This window comes from Diceros bicornis, chromosome 12 (assembly GCF_020826845.1).
Source record: "Diceros bicornis minor isolate mBicDic1 chromosome 12, mDicBic1.mat.cur, whole genome shotgun sequence".
NCBI classification, from domain to species: Eukaryota; Metazoa; Chordata; class Mammalia; order Perissodactyla; family Rhinocerotidae; genus Diceros; species Diceros bicornis.
In genome coordinates, this window is record NC_080751.1 from 9,251,034 (window position 1) to 9,277,586 (window position 26,553).

A 26,553-nucleotide genomic window follows, 5' to 3' on the forward strand; every position below is an offset into this window, starting at 1 on the left:
TTTCCATTTCATCAAAGAACATACATTACTTTAGTGGTTCGGTAAAATGTTGGTTTTATGCCCACCCCTTTTCAATCTGCCCATGTCTGAGGTGCTCCGGGAAGACGCACAATCGTGAGCAGCTTACGACACTCAGTGAGCAGTAGGTGCCTGTGCAAGCTCGCACCGCACACTGCCTGGCGGAGGGAAGGAGCCCGGGCGCCGCTCCCCGCGCCCCGCGCCGCCGCCCGCAAAGCATGAGCGAGCCCGCTCTCCGCAGCCGCCCCGGGCGCGAATGGCAGGCGGTCTCCGTGGACTGAAAGGTGGCGCCGGTCTGTGGTCCTTTTCAATGACGGACATTAGCCAGACTGTCAAATCCTGGGGAGTCGCGAGCCCCGAGTTTGGAGTTTTTTTCCCCACAACGTCACAGTCCGAACTGCAGAGGAAAAGGACAGCGGCAGGAAGGCGAAGCCCGGGCGCCGGCACGTAGTTGGGAAACTTGCGGGTCCTAGAAGTCGCCTCCCCGCCTCGCCGGCCGCCCTTGCAGCCCCGAGCCGAGCAGCAAAGTGAGACATTGTGCGCCTGCCAGATCCGCCGGCCGCAGATCGGGGCTGCCTCGGAAACACAGAGGGGTCTTCTCTCGCCCTGCATATAATTAGCCTGCACACAAAGGGAGCAGCTGAATGGAGGTTGTCACTCTCTGGAAAAGGGTGGGTAAGACACTTTTTAATTAAATTCTTTCCCGAAGATTTTTTTTTTCCTCCCTTTTCTTTGCTGCAGCATCTAACATGGACCAAATCACCATCTCTTTGATCTTGCCATGGCTGTGAACTTTCTATGCTGCCCAGCTTTCTGCATGCTTAGAGGTGAACGTGTGGCTTTGGGGACGGGGGGGTCCTTCTTTATTTCAATATATTTATTTGATTTTTGCCCTTTTCTCCCCCTCCCCCGCTCCCCCTCCCTCGGAATAAAATATGATGTAGATTTCTGACCGAGCGCTTCCAATGGACATTCTCCAGCCTCTCTGGAAAGATTCTCGCTAATGGATTTCCTGCTGCTCGGTCTCTGTCTATACTGGCTGCTGAGGAGGCCCTCGGGGGTGGTCTTGTGTCTGCTGGGGGCCTGCTTTCAGATGCTGCCCGCCGCCCCCAGCGGGTGCCCGCAGCTGTGCCGGTGCGAGGGGCGGCTGCTGTACTGCGAGGCGCTCAACCTCACCGAGGCGCCCCACAACCTGTCCGGCCTGCTGGGCTTGTCCCTGCGCTACAACAGCCTCTCGGAGCTGCGCGCCGGCCAGTTCACGGGGTTAATGCAGCTCACGTGGCTCTACCTGGATCACAATCACATCTGCTCCGTGCCGGGGGACGCCTTTCAGAAACTGCGCCGAGTTAAGGAACTCACACTGAGTTCCAACGAGATCACCCAACTGGCCAACACCACCTTCCGGCCCATGCCCAACCTGCGCAGCGTGGACCTCTCGTATAACAAGCTGCAGGCGCTCGCGCCCGACCTCTTCCATGGGCTGCGGAAGCTCACCACGCTGCATATGCGGGCCAACGCCATCCAGTTCGTGCCCGTGCGCATCTTCCAGGACTGCCGCAGCCTCAAGTTTCTTGACATCGGATACAATCAGCTCAAGAGTCTGGCGCGCAACTCTTTCGCCGGCTTGTTCAAGCTCACTGAGCTGCATTTGGAGCACAACGACTTGGTCAAGGTGAACTTCGCCCACTTCCCGCGCCTCATCTCCCTGAACTCGCTCTGCCTGAGGAGGAACAAGGTGGCCATTGTGGTCAGCTCGCTGGACTGGGTTTGGAACCTGGAGAAAATGGACCTGTCGGGCAACGAGATCGAGTACATGGAGCCCCATGTGTTCGAGACCGTGCCGCACCTGCAGTCCCTGCAGCTGGACTCCAACCGCCTCACCTACATCGAGCCCCGGATTCTCAACTCTTGGAAGTCTCTGACGAGCATCACCCTGGCCGGGAACCTATGGGACTGCGGGCGCAACGTGTGCGCCCTGGCCTCGTGGCTCAGCAACTTCCAGGGGCGCTACGATGGCAACTTGCAGTGCGCCAGCCCCGAGTACGCGCAGGGCGAGGACGTCCTGGACGCCGTGTACGCCTTCCACCTGTGCGAGGATGGAGCCGAGCCCACCAGCGGCCACCTGCTGTCGGCCGTCACCAACCGCAGTGATCTGGGGCCCCCGGCCAGCCAGGCTACCACGCTCGCTGATGGCAGGGAGGGGGAGCTCGACGGCACGCCCGAGGCGGCTACTGTGGCTCTCCCCGGCGGCGAGCACGCCGAGAACGCTGTGCAGATCCACAAGGTGGTCACAGGCACCATGGCCCTCATCTTCTCCTTCCTCATCGTGGTCCTGGTGCTCTATGTCTCCTGGAAGTGTTTCCCAGCCAGCCTCAGGCAGCTCAGACAGTGCTTTGTCACGCAGCGCAGGAAGCAAAAACAGAAACAGACCATGCATCAGATGGCTGCCATGTCTGCCCAGGAATACTATGTTGATTACAAACCGAACCACATTGAGGGAGCCCTGGTGATCATCAACGAGTATGGCTCGTGTACCTGCCACCAGCAGCCCGCGAGGGAATGCGAGGTGTGATTGTCCCAGTGGCTCTCAACCCGTCCGCTACCAAATATGCCTGGGCAGCCGGGGCGGGCCGGCGAGTGCCAGGCTGGAGTCTCCCTGTCTGTGCTCTGATATGCTCCTTGACTGAAACTGTAAGGGGATCTCCCCCAGAGACTTGACATTTTAGCTTTACTGTGTCTTAAAAACAAAAACGAAATAAAACACAACAAAACCCCCACCCCACAACCTTCAGGACAGTCTATCTTAAATTTCATATGAGATCTCCTTCCTTCCTTTGAAGATCTGTCCATATTCAGGAATCTGAGAGTGTAAAAAGGTACCAATCATTGATTTTTTTTTTTTTGTAAACTAAAATGTTTAAAATAAAATAGCATTTACAGTTTTTACAGACTGGTGTAACCTAAATGAATTGTTACCTGTGTTAAAAGAGAAGCAACAGTTAAAATTTCCTTCCCTCTGTGTGTGTATGTGTGTGGTGGGGGGAAAGGGGGTGTCCAGTGGCCAGAGGGAAAATCCAGAAATTCAGGAGCAAAGTAGTCAGACTCAATTTGAAATATTAAGAAGGACAGACAAAGCTTATCAGGTTGATTTACCCCACATGAGTAAGGACTGAAAAAAAGCAACATCCTTTGTATTATTTTTAGCGGAGTGCTGTGCATTCTAACCACTTTAAAGCCAGTGAAAGGTAGACTAAGGACTGAGCATCATTGCTCAGCCTTTAAGGCAGAGAGCATTGCAAATGGCTTTTAAAAGGCAGTGCCAGACAGTTTGTCCTACTAACAAGAAACATTTCTGCACTTAACGTAACCATCTTTCAAATCAACTCAAAATCTCACCGCCCAATGCCACTGGTTCATAATTCTCCTGAGCCTTTGATTCGCCAGACTTTGTAGCATTTGTACCCTTTTCCATACTCTCCCAAGTGAAAGAGAGACCCTCAGCTCCTGTCTTCTATGGTCTGATTGCGGGGAACAGGTGGAATCCCAATGTTCAGTGATGAAAGCTGTGCCTCTGGAGCACATTGCTGAGACTGAAGCAGGCTCAGGCTCTCAGCAGCGACAGCACACTCCTAGTTACTATGGGGAATGGTGAGAAAATTCTACCTCAGGATGAACGCCTACTGGGTAATGACTTGTAGCAGGAGACTTTAGGGGCAGATATGATACAGAAGCAGTGGGAGTGGGGTGCGGTGGGGGAAGATCATCATTTGATCCTGTGTTCGAATATTACTGAGATGGGAATAATTTGTTAACCCAGGACAGAAAAGCTGCCTCTTCTCAGATTGCCCTTTGGTGTAATGCTTGCTTTCTCTGTGTTGTTTAACTTTTTTTCATGTCGGGATCAGTGATTACCTCTTCCCACCCTTCATAGGTTTCCAGGTCTATCACTGAGATTTAGGTTGTTTATTGAACTAAATTAAGGAGTAGTAGCAGTTGGTGTGCATGGGAAGGGAAAGGGGGAGGAGTATGTGTGTTGGATGGGAGGGGTCTTTCACTAGCTAACGATTTAAGCAAATGCATGATTGAAATAAACCGTCTTGGATGGCAGATGGTGAACGCTGAACTAATGTCCATGTCCGGAAGTCTTTCTCAAACTCAGGTGCTCCCCCCTCTGAATGATCCCACAGACTGGCATCTTTCTTTTTTCTTTTTCTTTTTTAAGAGAGAAGTCCAAAAAGCTGGAAGAGGGATGGGGAAAAAAACACACACAACCATCTCCCCAAATGCAAATGATTCCAGCCACCTATCTAAAGAAGGCAAAATCAGCTGTTTGAAATGCAGAATGGCATCACCAGGAGGTTTACTTAAGCTGAGGATTGGTAGTAGGTTTCTCTTCTACCTATGGAGAAACCAATATGCCTAAAAATACTGCTTCTAAGAGGCTCTTTCAAGAGAAATATTTTACAAATGTCTCTAAGATGTTAAGCTTTGGGAGAAAGCTTCTTTCACACACACACACACAGACACACACACACACACACACACACACCAGCTCATTCTTCCTGACCAGAAAACTTCATCTTGTTTTGTTTATAGTTAAAACATGACATTATGACACACACCATGCACAAAACACCCCTTTAGATTGTTAATGTTCTAGAAGAGAGGTGCTTTGATAACTTTGAGGATGGAGTTTTGGACATAGTCTAAGCATGATCATTTGGGGCTGCTGTTTTAAATAGCATGTCACTTAGAGGGCAGAGGTTGCAGGAGCATCTATAATTAAACCCCACTAAAGAGACCTTCTCTCGTAGACAATGTACCTTTTTTGGAAAAAAAATCTCAATTGTGGCAATTGAAGGAAAGCTCCTTGGATTGCATTAATTTAATCTCCTTATAGGAAGGCTACTGAAATCCAGTGCCAAAAGCTGCTCTGGCTTGGTGCATTAAGGGCTGTGTTGGTGTGCTTATAGGGAAAGCTTCCAGAAGCAAAGCCTTTCTGGCAAACATCAGAACCAGAGGTCCCTCCTACCCCCGAGAAATATAGATATTGGAAACTGTAGAGTTTATCTCCCATCCCGAAGACTCTTTTTCTTTCATTTTTCTTTCAATGTGGCCATGAGAAAAAGCAAGAGAATAATCGTGCTTTGTTTTATGCTGCGGCCCCCCTCACCCCCCCCCCCATGACTAAACACCACATATGTAGAAGATCTTAAGTCCATGTAAATCTAACGCAAGATCATTGTAAGAGGAATCAGCCAACTGGAGACCTGGAGAGTAAATGATAGCTATAGAAAGCTGTGTTCTTACTTTGCGTGTGTGTGTGTCTGTATGTCTCTGCGTTGTGTGTCTTTGTAGGCAAGCAAATATGTTTTCTACACAAACAGAGGAATTTAGCTCACATCATCTCATGCTCATGCGCCTCTTGCTTTGGAGAATGGCGGGGGGAGGGAGAAGGCAAGAATAAGGGAAATCCGTAGTTTTAACTAAGGTTTTGTGACACTTGAAATCTTTTCTTTCGCAGATTAATTAATCTTTAAGCTTTAAGAAACTTGCTCTGACCCCTCTAAGCAAACTACTGAGCATTTAAAAGAGAATCTAATTTTTAAAGGTGTAGCACCTTTTTTTGTTCTTCCCACAGAGGGTGCTAATCTCATTATCCTGTGCTATCGGAAAATAATTTAAGGCCACCATTCATGTCTCTCCCTGGGCATTGTGATAGATTAACCCTTCATTGGCAGTATCTTCCCAGATGATTCAACTTCAGCCATGGTATAGAGGTTTTTTGAATATTTATACAGAAAAAAAGTCTTTTCAAATAACAGATGACATTCTCACACCAGTCTTAGCCCCTGTAGTTTTTTAAATTGTGAAAGAGGGAGCAGGTTAAATGAAACCTATCCTTTGGCCTTCACTCAGAGAAAAGGCAGTCCCTGATGCTCAGACTTAGCTGTGATGGTTGAGACCACCGGTCCTACAACGCACCCCAGGCTCCCAACACTGAAAAGTTGCCATCACATCCTTTTATTCCAGTAAAAAGAAACTTTTTTCCATCTGTTTTTTTATAATCTCCCAAGCTCCTCAAAGTATAAGAGTGCCATACCTTTCCTCCCTGCCTTCAGGAAGACAGACATTTGGGATGTCTTAACATCAACAACACATTTATGAGTATGTGTAAGTAATTAGAGGGCAAACACCACTTGTCACTCCTCTCAAGTTTCCTAAGCAACTGCACACAGATCACTGGAGGGTTTAGAGGCCGCCTGTGCTGCTGGGTTATATTAATCGATATGTCAGCAAGTTTGGCACCTATTCTATCTGGCATAGCCACGTGGAAAGGGGCACTGGTGGATCTCAGATCCTGGTAAAATGAAAGGCATCAGATGCCCCTCTCACAGAGAACATTATCGAAACACCAGAATTTATATCTGTTGTGGAGAATGGGTATTATAATGTTTCAGGGTAGTCAAAATAAGCATCAATTATCTCCTCTGGATGTGTGGGTATCTTGGTTGATTTGAGTTCACCATTAATAGAATGTCAAACAACAAGGAGTTAGCTGGAATATGACTATGAAACAGTCTCTTGAAATATATTTGGAGAGAAGTTTAGGGATACACACACACACACACACACATACATATACTGCCATATATATATATATCACATTATGCCATACGTATCACATTACATAACTGCTTTCTAGCATTTATTACCCTCCTACATTCTTCTTCTATGATCAAACCTTTACCCAGGAAAGGACCTGATAAAACCAGTCACGATTAAGGTGTAAAGCACTGAGGAGGCGGATCAAATTTTCCGGCACTAGTTAACGAGTTGGTCGATGCTCTGCAGGCTGGGGATCTTCTGGGCTCCTCATGCCATAGGAGAGTGTACTCCTGCTACCTAGTGGCAAGAGCCAGCAAATGGCAGTGCCTTCTTCTGAGAGTATGCTCCTAACTAATGAATTCCACCTCAGGGTTAGGAAACATATTTCTCTATTAAAAAAATGCTCTCCTCTGAATTTTTTCCAGGGATCCAGGAGGAAAAATTCCTTACTCCTGACTGGGCACCATCTTCTGGCCTTCCTCAATTGGACACAGTTTCTGAAGGTCTTTGGTTTTTTCTCAAAGGGAAGGGCCTGGCTATTACATCCTTCATATTTAGTTGGAGATGTAAATGAGATGGCAGAAATAAAATTTATTGAATATTTTCTTGATATGAGAGCTTTCACCTAGATTTCAATATGTGAGAGAAGTACTAGGAACCTTATCTTTACATGAGGAATCTGAGGCTTAGAGAGGTTAAATATTTTGTGCAAAGTCACCCAGCCAGTAATTGGGAGCACTGGTATTCGGTTTGGTGGCCTTTTCACTAAACCCTGTTTCATCTTTCCTTGAACGGTATCCCTGCCCCCACCATTCCTCCACCCAGCAAAGAGCCTGGGACTAGCCTGGCCACGGGGTATATGCTCCCCATATTCTTGTTGGATGACATGGGTGTAACGTTCAAATCCAGGAATTTTCACCACGACTTTGTTTGTTCTGGCCTCTGGTAACTGGGTAATGCAGGACTCTGCCAACAGAGGAGACCTCTCACAGGCTTCCAGGAGCAGAAATGTCCAGTTAATCATCAGTTCAACATCTAACCAGAGGATTTTGGACTAAGGGAGTAAGGTTTGAGCATCCATATATTACTGTCGGGGATTTATTCACATTTCTTTCTTGGTCATAAATGGACTATGTCTCGATGGCAGTGGTTCTCAGCCAGGGGCAAATGGCCACCCAATCAACAATTGGTAATGTCTGGAAACATTTTTGATTTTCATGCATGGGGTGAGGGATGCTATTGGCATCTAGTGGGTAAAGGTCATGGATCCTGCTAAACATCCAACAACGCACAGGAAAGCCCCCTCACAAGGAATTATTTGTCCCAAAATGCCAAGAGTGCCGAGGTTGAGAAACTCTGCTCCATAGTGTGAAATAATGAGGCTGTCTAACCCAACTGCTGTGCTCCCACTTTGCTGGGGGTAGCCTTTGTGATGAGTTAGGGTTTGGTTCACCTAGATCTATTCCCTTTTAATCTTCCTCTCTCGTGCAGTGAACCGGAAATCTGAATTAAAAACCCTCAGGTTGGTTGTTAATCAGCAAGAGGACCTGTAGTTAGCACATGCTTCTCAAAGAACATATGGCAACATTTAAATTACCTGGGACAAAACTTGTCAGAACCCTCAATTGACCCACTTTTTCTTTAGCAATACTTCATTTAGGAAACAGAAAAAAAAAATAACATTGGATATTTAATTAACAAGAAGGAAAATGAGAAACTTGATATTCCTTTCAGCAGGTGTTCTGAAGTCTGAACAAATTTAGCCCACCTGCCTGTGTTTCCGTCTTCTCCAGCCAAGCCTGGAATGTCTCTGAGGTGGGAATGTGCTTCCATTCAAAACATTGATGTGCTTATCTAGTGAGTAGGGTAGACATATTAATCAGGGAAGTGATCTCAGATCTTAGAAACAGGATGGTCTAGAGACTCACGCAGTGCAAACGGAAATGCATCTGGGGCTGGGCAGGCAACATAGAGGAGGGAAGTTCATGGGCATATGACATTATGAGGGAACTGGAGAGTTCACTTGAGAAAAAGGCAACTTGGAACCAGCCTGGTGGCATAGTGGTTAAGTTCCCATGCTCCGCTTTGGCAGCCTGGGGTTCACAGGTTTAGATCCAGGGTGGGGACCTACACACCGCTCATCAAGCCATGCTGTGGCAGTGTCCCACATATAAAAAAATTTAGAGGAAGACTGGCACAGATGTTAACCCAGGGACAATCTTCCTCAAGCAAAAAGAGGAAGAATGGCAACAGATGTTAGCTCAGGGCCAAACTTCCTCACCAAAAAAAAAAAAAAGACAACTCTCAGTTGACTGGTCCTTGTTAATCACAACACTCTACAGGCCAGGTCCAGTGAATGCTCTGGAAGAAACAGGGTCTAGAAGTCAGAGACTGTAGCTCACATGCCTTGGGTTCCTCTGGTAATGACCTTACTGCAATGGGCCTCTGTCTCTTTGCCTTCAGGAGGATTCATCCAGCTATTCCCTAAGAATCCTTCCAGTTCTGGGCTTCTATTTTACCATTTTTCCCAACAATAAAACATGAAACAAAAGTAGTTTTCAAGCTAGTGCCACTTAACCAGAAAATTAAAATTCCCCTGAACTTCTTTCCCCAGATATTCTGATTCATCAGGCTTGCCTGCATATGAATGAGAAAAGGTAAATAAAATCAGAGAGACAAGAGCTTCAGAGAGGAGGTGGGGGTGCTGGAAAACAGAAGGGAAAGCACAGGCATGTGTGGGTGGGAAAATAGGGTTTTTAGAATGTGCAAGGAGAGACTAAAGGAAATCCTGGAGAGGACAAAGGCACTGACACTGACCCACAGGTGAGACTGGAGATATAGGGATGCGCTATGAGGTGGGCCCAATAAAAAACTTGAAGAATTCCACTGGGGGGGGGCAGGGAGGAAGTACAGAAAAATGTTTGTTCAGGACTCCTAAAAAACTTGCTGTATTGTGAGTAAGTGGCTAGTAAGTGGCTACAATTAATATTAGGAGTTCAGAGTCCTTTTGGAAAATGAGAAGAGAAGGGAGGGAAGGAAAGAGGGAGAGACTGAGAAAAACAAAAGGCAAGGTAGGCGGAAGGGGGTAAGGGAAGAAGAAAGAGAGGAAAAAAGAGCAAGATGGGAGGGAGTTTCAAGATTCCTGCTTTATATGGCTCAAATAATCACCGCAAGTAGCTGTGATACAACAACTCGACCTCTCAACCCTTTTTCTTCATTTCTTTCTTTTTTCTGATCTACCAGGTTGGCTGTTTGCTTCTTCTCAATGTAATGTTGGAAAGCCATTTTTCCCCCTGCTTTGTGAGAAAAAATAATTCATTGTCGAGCTGCATCCTTCCTTCTCTTGCTCAGTTAGGAGAATGCTTGTCAACCCTGGCTGCACACAGGAACCACTGGGGAGCTTTAATAAATACTGATGCCTTGGTCCCTCCCCAAGAGAGTCTGATTTAATTGATCTGGAATGCGGCCTTGGTGAGGAGACTTTAAAGCTTCCCAGGTGATTCCAAAGTTCAGTCAAGGTTGAGAAGCACTGAGCTAGAGGGTCACAAGAATCAGAGCATGTGCAGCTCAGCAGTCTACGAGAGCCACAAGTATGACTGCAGCTCTTTCAACAGACGTGGTGGGCTTGTGGCTGAGCTGGATGGCATCAGTGTTAAGTGAGGAGGCCCCCATTGACTCCACTTGGTGGGAATGACATTGTGAGAAAGATGTACAAGGATAGATGTGGTTGCAATTTGTATCTGAGTACTCGATGGTTTACAATAATTTTATTTATTTTAATTCTCCCAACAATCTCACAAGGCAGACACAAACTTGTCCCATTTTTAAGACAAGAGGACTTAGATGGGAGGAGGTTAAGTAGCTTGCCCAAGGTCAACGCTACTGCTAGGCCTGGTACTGTTAAAACTGGCTCTTCTAAATTCTGTGTCCTTCTCCCACCCCCTCGTGCCTTACCTTCTCTGCGATTGGTTGTGTCATTATGAGGCTGGGCTGTCACTGCTCAAAATACAAAAGTCAACAAGTCTTCCAGGAGGAGTACTAGAGAACACATTGCACACATGCTCCTATGTCCTCTCCTTCTCCAACTGGAGTCTGGCAATGTCAAAGTTTGGCACCATAGTCCCACCATTGACCTTTTGTGCCCCCACCATCACCCCATGCCTGACACTCTTTTCTTTGCCACAGAAGCCTCCATGATGCCTCAGAGACATCCAAATAGATGTCAACTCTTTCCAAATATCTCAGCACCAAAATGTTCCCTTTCCACTCAGCCCATTGCTATCAACTGCTTTGCCACCAACTCTTTAAAGAAAGTGAAAACTAAATCCTAGTAGAAAATTGATAGGTGGCTGGTGATAATAATTCTACCCAGAGATTTTTGCAGCTTAAACAACGATGTTTGGGGGAAATAACCTAAAGAAATTGCTCTAATGCTAGAATTTCAGGCACTGAAACAGCTGGGTGATGTATATTTGGACAGGAGATCCTTTCTTGTTACCTTCAAATGAAACAACACAGGCTATTGCTCAAGTATAAGACGAGATCCGCCAACAGTTTACGGGGCTTAAAATAAAGCCAGGATAAAGATTGAATCTTCCAGCGTATTTTCTCTCCTTAAACCATGTCCTCTTTAAAAATCACGTATTATTATGTGTTCAGCATCAGTGTGTTTATCTTCATTTAAGAATTCTCAATATTGCAAACTATGTGTGGCACGGACCTCATCTCAGAGACATTGTAGGTGGCATCGGATAAAAGCGAGAAGGCTCAGTCAGAGGCAAGCGAGAGCTGGATTAGTCTGCCATAGAAAGTTCTGGAAAAGCCAAGTTACACACAATTCATGGATTGCAATACAACAATCTGTCTTCAACTGGTCAAGGCAATCCTGTGATTTGTCCCTCAGCTGCAGAACAACCATGCGCTCTGTGATTTTGTCTCACTGTCTGCTCCATAGTGAATGCATTTGCAATGAAATCTATATTTCCCTGCAACTGAGCCTGTGAGTGTGTGTGTGTGTTTTATTCTAAAAATAATGGTCCTTCTTGAAATTCAGCCTCACTCCTTTGCTTGCTGTCCAGGTCATTTTTATCTGAGTTTCTTATATTGATCCTTTACTGCACATTATTTCAAAAATCATAAAAGTACAAAAAGAAAAGAATGAACATACTGTAGGGAAAAAGAGGAGAAGTCACATTGTAACTGAGATGTAACTAAAGTAACACATCACTCATATTTTTTAGTTCTAACTATAATGGTCAACTCATTCAATCAAAACAGCACAACATTTCTTGTTCAGGGATTAAATAAATATGTGTTGAATGAACAAGAGAACAATTTAACTTGAAGGTGAGGCATTAGCAAGAAGACTGTGCTAAGAGTCTAGGTCTACCAGACTCACCATGAATGTGCACAGAAGAGGCCTCCACTTCATCCTGATCCATTTATGAAAGGCAACCACCCCCCATGGGAGTGTTTATTACATATTGTTCTTACTAGGTGTCTGGTAACCTGCTAAATCCTTAACATTTTCTCCTTCAAACCCTGCAACAAATCTTCATCCCTCCTTGCCGAGAGGAGTGTTAATATCCTCATTTTACAGATAGGTAAACCGAGGTTTAGAGAGGTTCAATGACTTGCCCAAGGTCATTTACCACAGTAGGGAGTGTCAAGCATTGACTCTGGAGACACAATGCTTGGGTTCAAATTCTGGCTGAGTGACTTTGGCATGTTACTTAAACTGTCTGATCCTCAGTTCCTTCATCTACAAAATGAAGACAGGGATGTTAGGAAAATTAAATAAATTGTATTAAGAAGTAAATGAGATATTCTTTGGAAGGACTTAGAACAGTGCCTGGTACATGGTAAGTGCTAGATAAGTGGTTTCTTTGTTTGTTTGTTTGTTTTTAAGTAAAAGGTAAATAAAACAAGGTCACACAGCCAGGGAAGGGCTGAGTACAACAGGGCTGTTGAACTCCAAAGCCATGCAACTCCTATTTTCTTCTGTGTTGGATGATATCCAGACACTTGAGTTTCTAAAAGCATTGGGTCTGAAAGGAGAAGTTAAGGAGGCAGAGACTGGAGTCTGGAGGTACCAAAGGCACATGTATCTTCCTTCATAGCTTTGCAACTGGCTCAGGCCTTGATCTCTACGCTTATGTTTGACTTCGCTCTGGTTCTTAACTGGCTCAGCTTGGCCACTGAGATCAGGCAGCCCTGGTGAATGTGGCCCACCACTGGAATATGCGTGTGCATGTGCACGTGCATCTGTGTAGCCATGCAGATTTGGCACCATCTTCCAGTTTCCACATGAACAGAAGGCTGGTGGCCAGCTTGAGGAAGCATTGTTCACGTGGGTCTTTGGCGATACAGCAAAACTCATTTTCACATCTGAGCTCTTTGCTATCTGTAGTCAATTCCTGAAGGTGGAAAGCTACTACACAGCTTGTGATTGCTATCCAGCTTCCAAACTCTTATTTAATATTGGCAATATTAAATCACACTGGCCCCCGGGACACTAAGCATACATCTTCAGCTGTAACAGATTTGCTGGTGTTTATTTAAGGATGCTTTTTCCCTGTGTACTAACAGCCACAGTTTGATGCTGCTCAAGCAAATGTAACAAAAGGATAACATACCGGAGGTGGACTCTCTTCTGGGAGAGGAGCTATTGTATTAAGAGGCAGAATCCAAGTTCCAGCTTTGCCACTAATTTGCTGCTGGCACTTGGGCAAGTCAGTTCCCCGTTCAGGCCTTTCTTTTCTCGTCTGTAGTAGTGATTTTTGGCTTTCCTTCTAGTTCTCCGATTTGGTAGGCAGGATGTGGAGTTAAGGAGGAAAAGGAAAGGAAAAGTAATTTCCAATATATTCCCATTTGCTGTTGCTTATAAATAGGTAAAGTTGTGAATTCATCAGACTTCCCCCAAGGAAAGGTTCTACTCCTCCTTAGAGACATACCCACCACCACAAACAGAGATACTGTCTGGTCAGAGAGAACGCTCTATTTTGTACCTAAAGAATTAGATACTGAAAAGTGAGCATCACACAATGATTAAAGAATGCTCTGCCCCAGCTTTGGACAGGAACATTGGTAGTTCTTTGGCTAAAGCAAAACCCCAACACATGAATCTATACTACTAGGGAAAGCTGTAGCTATTGGGAAATTGAGGACCACTTTCAGTTTAATGTTTTCTGTCTTTTCTGTCTTGTTTTACTGTTTGTTTGTTGTTCATTTTCTCTCTTATCTCACTCTCTCCCTCTTTTTCTTCTTTTCTTTTCTTTCCTCCTCCTCCTCCTCCCTCTTCTCTTTAAAACATTTTTACTCAATTCATAGTTATGAGCTACACCATGCATTCTCAATGGGGGCAATATTGAACTATGGGGGTAAAAATTGGTTCTTGAGGGGGTGAAAAAAATCTTATCGTATGTATAAAGCACAGATATACATACAATATACAGTATGTAGATAGATGAACAATATGTCTGTGGCATTAAAATTTTAGAGTGAGGGGGTAATTGGGAAAAAAATGTCTACAAATCTCTTTAGGAGGGAGATAATGAAAAAAGTCTGAGAAACACTTAGATAGACAATAATTAGCATGGGGAAGAGATAACAGCAAAAAATTCAAGCATCATGGCAGGTCACCAATGGAAGACTTTGAGAAGGTCAAAGGAGGTCCAGGTTCTTCGATACTGAAAACTGGAATTGCGAGATTATTTGAACAGCCAAAGTTTCATTTGGGGAACTTGGTCTTATCAGCTCCTCCTGCACTCACCACCTCCCAGAGTTGTCTTGACTTGGAAGCTTCATGATGTATTAGGAAAAAACTCTTGGGTACGGAATTAATAGGTAGGGCCCTGGTCCTGGCTCTGCCATTTACTGACTTAGATAAATCACCTCCTCTCTGGGTTTCAATTCCCTTCTCTATAAAATTCAGAAAATAATCCCTGCTCAGCCTGTTTCACAAGATCTCGTAAGGATCAAACAAGATAATGTAAGTGATAACTTCAAAAGCTGTGAGGTACTACACAAAGATTTAAGCAGTGGATGGAGGAGGGTGGTGACATGGGGGTGGCCACCCACATAGTGTGACTTTAGAGGGCCACATGCTTCAAACTCTCCTCCACAGGGACTGAGATTACTGCTGTTAGTCACTGCTTTGAATTAAGTCCCTCATTAGGCGTCTGTCAAGAGAATATGTTCACTCCCAGAGGGAAGGGCTCTTGATTCTCTTGACTTTGTCTCTCACTATGTAGCACAGAGTCTGACCCACGTGGGTCAAATGGCCTTTGCACAAGTCATTACTTCAGGTCTATGAACCCTGCAATCCACACCTCTAAAATGGACACACCATGGCTGCCTTGCAGGTCCTTCGGAAGATTATCAGAGATCGCGTGTGTTGAGTTGGCAACAGTGCTGGCTGATAGTAAGTTCTCAAGTAATGTTAGTTCCCACCCTGCATCACCAACTTATAGTTACATGTTGTGTTTATACAAACAGACTAGAGGAGAATTGAAAGGCATTAGGAACAGCTAGTTTCTAGAAATGGATTCTGAGAAGTGGCTGTAAGGGGTTAATTTAAAGAGAACATTAAATTAGTAATATAAAAATCACCTCCATAGAGGGGGAAGCTGGGGTATAGATTAGCAATTGCAGTGAGTGAGAACAAAGAGAGACAGCATCTTCTCTGTTAGTCAGTCAGCTGGAATACTGAGTTAAGAAGGATGTAACCAAGATCCCCTCACACAGGTAGGTGCTCTAAGACTTCCCTCAGGTGATTGCTTTTTTTTGGTGGTTTTTTTTTTGAATATAGTGATTCTTCTCAGTTCTGTCAACAGATTCAATCCCCAGTCCTCGTTCTCTGAGCATACCTCTCCCTAGCAGCATATACCTGGTAGATGTCCTGAGAGCTTAAAATGAAACTTCTGGAAGAAGGTGGGAGAAGTCGACATTGGTTCCATTATAATCACTTATTGCATTATATCACTGCCACTAAAAGTGCACGTGTTGCTTTTCTGAGCCCTCACGCACAGGCTACCGCACTGGTTCCATATCTGTTGGCTGGTAAGACAGCATCTTGGACCCCACAGCCAAGCAGCCCTGAACTGCAGCAAAATCCAGCAACACATTCGGCGGCCAGCAGCCTGCTGGGCTCCACCGGTTTATCCAGGGCCACCAACTCCAAAGAACTGGGATGAGAGCAGATGGGAAAGAGGGAAAGGGTCTGTCTGTGTTTTCATTTTTTACCAGGCTCAGCTCTTCGGGAAAAAGAAGAATTGCACTCTGAGCTGGTGTCCTGCCAAGCTTCCTCCCCTCCCTTTCTAGTCTAAGCACTCCACCGTCTGTGCAGAGTGCATAACAGCAATTTCTGGAAATACACTGAAAAGTCTGGGCCAGTCCAGAGGCAGTGGATTCCTGGTATCTGTGTGGTGGGCTTTTAGAGATTTTATTTTTCACCTTAATTCTTTTAAAAGCTGCCAGCTCTTTGAAGCACATCTGTTATCAGCAGCTTCTGTTTGTAAAATGAGACTGAAGGTAACCTCCAGAGAAATTCCTGAATCTTCTCTGTAGTTCAATGCTTCCACTGACAGTTTGGCTCACAGAGTACGGCTGTGGTAAATATTAAAGACTGTTAATAAAAATGAGATAAAACACCTAGGGATCTTTTTTTATTTTCAAATTTTGCTTTGCTCACTACTAAAGTTTATCTTGACAGAAAATTTACTTCCTGATCCACAACATTTCCCAAAGCAATTTTCCAACAGCAAACATAAATTTGTGGTGATCGCTAAGAGGTTTCAATCCCTGTGCTAAGGAGGCCATGGGGTTTCAACTGTTTGTCTCACCTTCAGGTAAATTCCCCTCCCTCGGGACACTCACTGGGCGACCTGGGCAGCCTGGTGAAAGCCTGGAAATGAGCGTTTAGGTTCCCAACATAAGCAGGCGTGGTAGGGAAGATGGTTTGAGTATCAAGACAGAATCTTGGGAAGGTAATTAAGTCATTAACTAAGAAAAGAATTGCCTAAGCCCACCTAGCTATGCTCTCAAATGGCATGAAACACTAAGTAAATGCAATGCCTTTACACTGCACTGAACTTTGACCTGCTTAACAGAGATTACATTTATCAGAGGTGTGAATTAAGCACAAATCATGAGATAAAATTTGTGTTCTCCTCTTTGTTGCATTTGCCTTCTCCTCAGCCTTTAGGGCTCTAGGGAGTGAAAAATGACTGGAACTTAGAATAAAACAGACCTAAATATGAGTCTCAGTTCCACCATACACCAGGTGTGTGACATGGCACAAGTGACTCAATCTTTATTAGTTTAGAGATGGTTTAAAATTTCTACCTTGCAGGTGTTAGGAGGATTAGTATTAATGTATGTAAAACACTCTGCACATACTAGGTACATAAAGAGTGTTCGATAAGTATTATTAGTATCATCAGTATCATTATCATCAGAATCCTTATCATCAGTAATATCATCACCATTACTTTGGGTACCAAACATATCTATTACCACTGAAGTCTGTTTTGACTGTGTACACAGTGAATCTCCTTTGCAATGCTATTTGCAATAGAGTAGAATTCAGCCTGTGAACCTCACTAGATGGAATCACATAAAATAATATATGTGACAGCACTTAACAAGTTGTAAGGTTTGATGAAAACATAAGACACCGTTAGGGGGTCTTCCTGGTGTGTCCGAACCAACCCACAGGTGCTGAAGTCATTTCTATCTCCCTTCCTATGCCCATGCCCTCTCTGTCCTCCCCTTTCCTTTCTACTCGTTCAAATTTTCATGACAATACAACATCTAGTTCAAGTTCTAAAGATATCTATGAAGCCTTTCGCAATGCCTTCAGCTCACTATGATCCTTCCTCTTATCACCAGAAGGTGTTAGAACATTTATTGACCTTAGCACTCATGTTTTCCAGTTGGGACTGCCCCAAGGCATCTTCTTTTCATTGTCTATATTATTAATTTACTTATGCACTATGCATATATTTTTTGTGTCCCATTATGCATTATTCATGGTCAAGGGACAACACATTTGCATGAATTTCATTCAGTTAGTTTCTAGGCACCATAGCTGAAGCACAGAGAGCAAAACACGGCCCTGCTCTCAAAGGGTTTACAGACCAGTAGGACAAGTACAATGCCCACACATACAATGAAAACCAAAGGTGGAAAATGATGCATACTATAACACAGGTGTATCAAAGTCCTTTGAGGACATAGCAAAAAGATAGGGTTTTCTCAATTCAGGGAATGGGTGGAGGTAGAAGAGGGCTTGATAAAGAAGGTGGACTATGCACTGGGTCTAGGTAGGTGAGTGGGATTTGACAGGCAGAATGGAAGGAAAGGGTCTCCCAAGAAAACAATCCACAACATGCAATAATATGGAGGCAGGCAAGTGAAAGGGAAGGATTGGCCAAATGCCCTGGCAAGGTGCTCAACAGGACGTCATGATTTGATTTGTTATAAGTAGACACAATCAGCAGGACAATCTAGAATCCACTTTTTTTTCCATTTCATTAAGGAATGTATCCTATTTATAACAGGTGAGTTAGTAAGAAAACAACTAACCCCTCTTATATGCTTCCCTTATACACATCGTTAGAAGGAAAACAGAGTCCAGATAAGTGTTTCCTAAAGCCTCCTGAGGGGAAGTTTTGCGGAGTCATCTCACAGATTATTAAACAGAAGGAAGTGTTTGAAGGAGCCCACTGAAACATCCAGAGCAGACAGAGGTTTTAGAGAATGTCTTCTGAGATTAGAAGAGTAACATGGTTGCAACCAGTAGGGACCTGAGGAGGTGGCAGGAACCTACAGGGGAGTGGCTTATAAGGGGGCTCCTAAGGAGGCTGGGTCATGGGCACCAATGGGTCCCTCCTCAGAAAAGACTCCAGTGACCATGCATGGCATGAAACAGCAGTTCTGCCTGCCTTTGAAGGACCATGTGGACATAGAAAATGATCAGGTAAGTGGAGGTCATGTGGTGTGAAGATCAGAGCACCATTCCTACGATTTCTGGACCGATATAAGGCCCCCAGGACCACTGTATAAACCAGAGGAGTTGGTATGGTACGAGAATCCTTATATTGATTGACAGTTAATTTCCTTGCTACTAGAGAAAGCTGCAAGTAGGTTAGATGTAATTTAAAAGAAAACAAAAAGGCAAGTGAAATATTTTCACTCTTGTTGTGAAGTAAATTTTATATCCATTACACTGACTTTTATCACACAAGCCAAGCCTCTATAAAACCATGCAAACAGAGTGGCTAAAATGCTACTGGTATTCTTTGTAAATTCATGTTTGGACGCTCATCAGTCAGGAGACCATTTAAGTCCACATCAGACTTCTAGTGTGTGATAAACAGCCCCAAGGGGACCTTAATTTGCATTCCCACTGGGAGTCCTGGCTTGTCTGAGTTTATCTATTAGCATGAGCACCCAGTGGCTCACGGGGGCAAACTAAAAGGACATATCGAGACTGAGGACTGGGTCTGCAGACTATGACTCTTGTACAAAGACCAAAGCAAGAGTAACTATCAGCCTCTCCACGACTGCCATAGAAGAAAAGAGAAATCACTCTGAGGCAAGAGTATTAAGACATTCAGGCTTGATCTTGAGGTACTGATTGACTGTCATCAGGAATGGATACTTCTGAGTATGACACTGGATGCCCTCCTCAGTGTCTCTAGACTCAGTCTGAGAATGAAAATTATAATGTGGTGTGGTAGATGCTGTTGGCAATCTACTCAACAGCCACTCCCCATCTTCTTTGTCCATGACGGCAGGGTCTGTCACCACGATCAAGGCTGAAAAGTCATAGGCTGGTTTTATCAGCTTCCTTGAACCCAGGTCATGGCTGACCAGTGGGATAGATGTCTGCTGGGGAACTCCTCAGTAATATTTTATTCCTAGAAAGAAATGATGTGTAGAAGGAAATGTCCCTCCCTTTTGGCCCATGGACAGCCACCCTGAATCCTGCAATGAACAAGCATAAGGACTAGGTGAGGAAACAGAGGTGAGAAATGGAAGGATACTAGGTCTCTGATGACACTACTGTGCCCCAGAGACTAGCCTGGGGCATCTACCTCTAGACCTATTGCTATATGAGACAATAAACAACTATTTTTCAAGTCATTGGAAAGTGAGTGATTCTATTACTTGCAACCATAAGCATCTTAACTGATACAACAAAATTCTAGATGGAATGGCACAGAGAACAGGAAGTTTAAAAAGCTAAAACATAAGGCTAATCTCTTAAGGAGCCAGAGAAAACAATATCTCTCAGGTGGCAGGCTGAATCCTCTTCTGCCTCGGTGAGGACCTTGAGGTATTCTCAAAGATGATAAGAAAAATATGATTGAAGGTCAGAGATGATGGAAGGGATGGTGTTGATGCTTTCATAACCATGGAAAGGCCAAGCAATAAAGAGGAAACTGCATTGTAGAGGAAATGAAGAGCACCGAACAGGAAACTGATTAGGGCCACTGGATAGCAGGGTGGAGAGAGGAATGGCCACCACTTCTGTACTGCTCAAGCTCAGTTGTGGGAAAGAAGGGGCTGGAGAAACTACTCTGGATAAGGCTCAGAGCTGAAAATTATTGCCAACACCTTTGCAATTGTCATCCTTATTTCTTGACTGCCCACTTTGGGACTGGGTGGCCTGGGGAAGCAGGGGCTACTTTTACCTTCAGAATAGAGTGAGACCTGGCAATATTGTACCATCTAGAGTTAGGCCTCCTTAACTCCTCATTAAGATAGCTTGTTATTTTCATTCAATTGTTAATTCTCCATTCTTATCCTCTAAAAAATAGAACCCTTTATTAAGACATTAGAGTTATCCATTAATAACTCGGGTAGTCCTACTGAATTTACAATGCCCCTTGCTGTAACCGCTGTTGAAGCAGGAAGGAGAATCCTTTCTATTGGTGTTTCCATGAATAAGATTATTCCACTCACACTAATTGTGCCATCATCAGGGAAACTGAGATAATGCAAGTGCAAATACCTGGCATGATGCCTAGAATTAATCATGCAATGATTATTAATTGCCAGCCTCTTTTCCTTTTCCTCCCCGCTCCTCTTCTCCTTCTTTCTTACTCCTTCCTTTCCTTCCCCTTCCCTTCCTCTACCCTCTTCTAGCCTTTTCTCTCACTGATTATTCAGCATATTTAGTGGCTGGAGAAATATCCTTCTCCCTGCATGGTTAGCTGTCCCTCCAGCTCTTGGAGGACACAATGACACACTTTCCAGCTGCCCCCACTTGCAGTGAGATCAAGGGGAGGCATACACAACCTGTCATCATGTGTTGTAGCTGTGAGACATCTTCCTCCATTGAAGTAATGCCATTAAAGTGGGTACTTCCCTAGCCTATCAAACAATACTCGTTGAAAATTCAACTCAAATACTTACAAGTTCCATCTCTGGGGTTGCATTTGTAAGGTACTCCCTTTGCATGTAGGTCTCACATGCCAAGTCTCTCTCTCTCTTTGATTCTTTATACCCACAGACACTACAGCATACTCCTTAGAAAATAACTTCTTAATATGATTTAATGACACATTTCAGTGATTAGAGCCCTTACTCTCAAGTCCTCATGCTTAAAGCTAACTTGTGTATTTCAGATTGATACCATTTATAAGATGCTCATTCCCATCTCACTTTCATCCTTCATATCCCCACAGACTTATTTGGAAGACCACATAGGCTTGATTTCCATTGATTCAGAAGCTGCCCTTTTTATGAGCTCCAATGACTTCACCTCCAGAAGTGAATCACTTAATAGTCTTGTATTCAACATGCTGGATGGACTTAGTCTGTGAATTTCCAATGAGCTCATAACTGGCCTGGGCCTTGACAATGCACTGTCTTAACGACGCAGATCCTGAATGAGCAACTAGGGACGTTTCTGAATATAACTCGTGTATAATTAATCTCTGGTTACCCTGGGGATCCCAAATCCCCTTGGATCAATGAAGCCAAGAGGCAGTGTTTTAGCTAATAGCCAATAGCATTTTATGGCTCTCTTGAGAAGGCAAAGAGAAATGATGGTGTTTCCATGCAGCATTTCAAAAAGAAACCTTTCAACGGGAAAAATCAACTCACCAAAGAAAATAAACAACATTTTGTGTTCACCAAATGCCTGTCAGAGATATCTGAGAGTCCTTTGCAAAGGAAAATTTACTCTATTTCAAGAGGTGAAAAATAAAAGAAAAGGAGAAGCTCATCAAAAGGTTACACAAGGCCCAAGCTGAGGCGCTCCACTGGTATACTAAGTGGCACTGCACTGAAATATTTTCTCTAAATACATGCTTCCCTATAGAGCTCAAATCAAAGCTACGTGCTTATTTTTTTGTTGCATTACCCAAGGCTCCAGAACTTAAGGTGATATGTATAGTCCCATTTATGTGTTGACCTCACCAGGGCAGTGGGACAAGTGAGCAGAAAGTAGCAATGGGCAAAGCTCTAGACTGTCGGCAAAGACCTGGGTCCATCCCCAATGCTGCCTCTAACACAGCTGGGTACCTCTGTGTGATGAAAACCTTCTGGTACTTTCCAGGTCCTGAAGCATGAGCTGGTGCCAGTAATCATAATCCATTATTTGTTTTGTACCTTAGAGTTACAAAGTGCTGCAGCTAGCACACATGATCCCATGTGATCAGCTCCGCAAAGAGGTGAAGGGAGGAAAGGAAAACAAATATTGTTTGAAGTCTTACAAGGAGACAGGCCCTGACCTTGGCATTTATAGATCCTTGCATCATTCATTCCTTAAAACAACAAAACCTAGGCAGGTATTGTTGAACTCACGAGAAAACTGAGAATTCAGAGAGAGTGAGTAAATGCCCAACATCCCATAGCTAATGCCATTCTTCCTATTCCAAATCTAACAAATGTCCTCATTATAAAACAGGTATATGTAGAAAGAGAAGCTTGATCCCTACCTTAAGGTGGGAAAACCTCCCATTTTCATCAGACAAATCTCCTAGGAGGCCAGGTCATGACATAGAAATCTCAGTGCATTGACCGTTGTATCTCTCTTAGGCAAGGAAAAGTACAAGGCTGCCTATGAGGTAGGATGTAAGGGACTGTGAAAAGCCCCCTGCCTACAGATATTGACTCTATAGATCCATTTTTTTTGTTTTTGTCAGTATTCCATTCCACCCAGTTGTGGGTGCCATCAAAGCAATAAGCTGGGAGCTAAGGAGCCAGGACAAAGATGTGGAAGTTTTAAAAAGGAAGAGAGAAATTGTACAGTATTGTAAAATGGTACAGTATCACAGCTGGAAGATAACTTCAAACTGACTAAATCTAATGCCCTCATTAAACAGATGAGAAAGCCGAAGCCCTGATAGGCAAAAGAGTTTGTCTATGATCACTGGGAGAAAAAGTAGCAGTGCCAGCACTAGATGCCACAGTCAAGCCACTACTAATTCTAGAGATAGTACTCAACGCACACCTGCAGCATGAAGGGACAAATGGAAAAAATGTAACTCTCTGGAACAAGTCTAGTACCCTTGATCTCCATTACATCACCAGAGTATGGAGTGCTGTAGAGGTGGGCAGCCCTGAGCTGAAGCCCTTCCTCTGTTCCTCTTGCCCAGATGGGGCATGAGGCTACCAAGGTTGTCTGACTCAGTGATCTCTTCTCCAGGTTGATCATCTTAGTTGCTTGTCAATTTTTCGTCTCCTTCCTCTCTTCATCTCTCTCTCTCTCTTACACACACACACACACAAATACACACACATACCCCCCCACACACATATACGCACACAGTGAAGTACAAAATCACTAATTTGCCAGGAGATAAACACAAATTAAGTCTCCAACAAAGTAATCTATCCTTCACTACTGCCTTTAAAATACTTTTTTAGAAAGAGAACTTTAATCTGGGGAAGACTAAAGAAGATTACAAGATTAGCCATAATTCTTCTCTCTCCCTGCATCCACAAACTTTGCTGTTCCACACCAACTCTGGACATTTTTGGCCAATGGGAGAGTAGCAAACATGAAACAATTGGAGACTTAGAAAGCACTTGCACGGTAGGACATGTCCTTTTGCTGCTGCTAAGAACCCCGAGGACCCCATCATGTGAAGTAGCCCAGGCTGGCCTGATGGATGATGAGAACATCTGGCCAGAGCCACAGCCTGCAGCCAGCCAGCCACCAGACATGTGAGTGAGACCTTCAACCACCAGCAGATGGCAAACACATGAGGGAGCCCACACAAGATCTTCAGAACTTTCAAGCCGAGGCCAGCTCAAGTTGTCAGCACACAGAATCATAAGCTAATAAATTGTGCTTTTATTTTAAGCTATTAAATTTAAGGTGTTTTTTATTTTTTACAGCAAATGCTAACAGATACAGTACCCTAATAATAGATCATATAAATTGAATACTTACTCTATTTGGGTCACTATCTTATTTCATATAATTTTTATTATCTCTGAGGGAGTTATTAATATTCTCACTTTATTCAGGAGGAAACTGAAGTTAATTCACTTACACATCTGGTAAATGGCAGATAGCATTTCATATCCCAATCTCTCTGATGTCACAACAGACTCTTTTAATCACCCCGCAATCCAGAAAGGCAATGTCAGTGACAGAGGATCTCAGAACCATGTGGTCTGAAGAACGCGAGCAAGGACTGAGTTGGTTTAACCTGTGGAAAGCAAATTCTCAGAAGTCAGGAGAGAAACTTTCACTCTTGTGGTGGCTGTCTGATAAAGGGCAGAATTGAGAGCTCTGAGGAGAAGGTACCTGAAGGTTGACTTGGCTGGTGGCAAGGAAGAATCTTCTGCTAAAAGGAGTGAAGCAGAATGGAACAGGTGCACTCAAGAGAAAATGAGTTTCCTAGAACCAGAGATATTAAAGAAATTTAATCCATCCATCAATATCTCAAACATATTTCTGCATCACATTTACTCATTTTGTTCTCATCAAGAAGGCCCTCTACTTTCTCCTCTTAGGATCCATTTTCCACACACTCTTCAAGGCCTGATTGAAATCCAACCTTCTCCACGAAGCCTTTCTCGACTCTCCCCACTTCCGCTGAGCTCCCTTTCTCTGAATTTATACGAACAATACCAGTCCCTTCTACCTCTCAATATGACACAACTCCAATCTACATTATAATGTGGACTGGTGGAAAATTATAGTTTTGGAATTGGACAGACCTGCATTTGAATCTAATAGTGTGTTTTTACTTACCTTTATGGACTACTTTATGAAGCTGTTATGAGGATACGATGAGAATACATATGCAAAGTGCTTGGCATGGGTAGTTATTAACATTATGGTGTTTCACATGTTGATCTGGTCTTCTAGAAAAATGCCTTATACTTCCCTGATCCCACCTCCTCCCAAGACTGCTGATAAGCACATACAAAGTACCTAGAAAATGTAACCATGGGCCCTTCAGGACCAGTTCAACTGACTCCATCTCTTAGCAGCAGAGTGATTAAAAATTGCCTTTCAGAAAAACTGCAGTCACGTAGCCAGGGCATGCACAAAAGAAGAAATCGTGACCTGAAATGATCTTGGAACCAAAGACCTTCCTTCCCACAGAACCCAAGGACCAGGACACAACTGGAACTTGAAAGTTAGACCCTTGTTAGAAGTGAAGGGTCCCTCATTCAGGAAGATCCAGTGTTAAAATTCCTTCCCCATCTCATCAAAAATGTTTAGAACCCCATCATAAATGTTTAGAACTCTATCATAAATGTTTAAAACCTTACCATAAATGCGTGAAGCCCACCAATCAAAACCTGTCCCACCAGCACTTCCACGTGCCAGCCTGTTCTCCCTCTTAAATTTCACCCCAAATCCTGAATCGGAGAGACAGAGAGGGGGCATACGCCCCCTGTCTCTCTGCAGATGGATCTCACAGAATAAAACCTGATTTCTCCCCCTAAAGTCTGATGCCATAATTAACTGGCTTGTTTATATGCATTGGGCAGAGAGACCCAATTTTGAGTGGTAACAAAAATATTACTTGAACTGATTTAATAACCACTCAAAAAATCAAACATGAGACATTTTTATAAAATAAGTCTGTGGCATAATAACAAATATATCTGGTCTTTGTCCCTGGTTCCCGCAAGGAGCTTCAGAAACCCTTGGAATTTCCTGAGTGATAGGAATGTCTTTATTATGTTAATGAGGTGATTCTGGATGGGGTTCCTAGATACTTCAGGATGGGGGCTGGTGATCAGAAAGACCAATCATATGATCAGAGGGTTGGACCTTTGGGCCAGCCTGGCCTCCAGGGAGGGAAGGGGGACTGGAGATTGAGTTCAATCACATGGCCAATGATTTAATCAATCATGCCTAGGTAACAAAACTCCAGTAAAAACTCTGGCCACCAAGAGCTTCCTGGCTGGTGAACACACTGATGTGCTGGGAGAGTAATGTGCCCAGATTCCACAAGGAAAAGGCATGGAAGCTCTATGTCTCCACACCTCCCAGACCCTGTCCTATGCGTTTCCTCCATCCGGTTGTCCTGAGGTGTATCCTGTATAATAAAACTATAACCTTAAGTATAGCTCTGTCAGGGAATTCTTTGAGTTGTTCTAGCAAATTATTGAACCTGAGGGTGTTGTAGGAACGCAGAAATTTTTAGCCAGTTGTGCAAGAGTGCAGGTGGTCCTGAGACTTGCAGCTAGTGTCTGAAGTGGGGGCACTCTTGTGAAGGACTTTGCCCTTAACTTGTGGGGTCTGTGCTAATTCCAGGTAGTGTCAGAATTGAATTGAATTGCAGAGCACTTGATGCCAGAGAACTGATGTTAGAACCTAAAGCCAAATAATCAGGCATTTATTGATTATTAGACTATCTCTTCCTGGATCAGAAAAAAAAAGATTCCAATAAACTGTATTAAAAATATACACATTTAGAATAGTTTTCTTTAAAAAAG

The 26,553-nt window shown here is 44.0% G+C and overlaps 2 protein-coding genes across 6 annotated transcripts in view; one reads left to right on the forward strand and one right to left on the reverse strand.

Annotated features, from left to right (window-relative positions):
• The window catches only part of CTNNA2 (catenin alpha 2), a 1,068,899-nt gene that overhangs the window by 334,497 nt on the left and 707,849 nt on the right, over window positions 1-26,553 (reverse strand). The window lies entirely within an intron of this gene.
• On the forward strand, window positions 239-2,958 carry LRRTM1 (leucine rich repeat transmembrane neuronal 1). 2 transcript variants are annotated; one of them, XM_058550825.1, is made up of 2 exons: window positions 239-693; window positions 963-2,958. In XM_058550825.1, the coding sequence occupies exon 2, from the start codon at window positions 1,022-1,024 to the stop codon at window positions 2,588-2,590; it is 1,569 nt and encodes a 522-aa protein (XP_058406808.1). In that variant the 5' UTR covers window positions 239-693; window positions 963-1,021; the 3' UTR covers window positions 2,591-2,958. The 2 variants fall into 2 exon arrangements, with proteins under 2 accessions (XP_058406808.1, XP_058406807.1); XM_058550824.1 differs by having other exon boundaries at window positions 239-689.

Excerpts from the sequence above, each read along its gene's own strand:
- LRRTM1 (XM_058550825.1), top strand. The coding sequence starts at position 1,022 with ATGGATTTCCTGCTGCTCGGTCTCTGTCTATACTGGCTGCTGAGGAGG.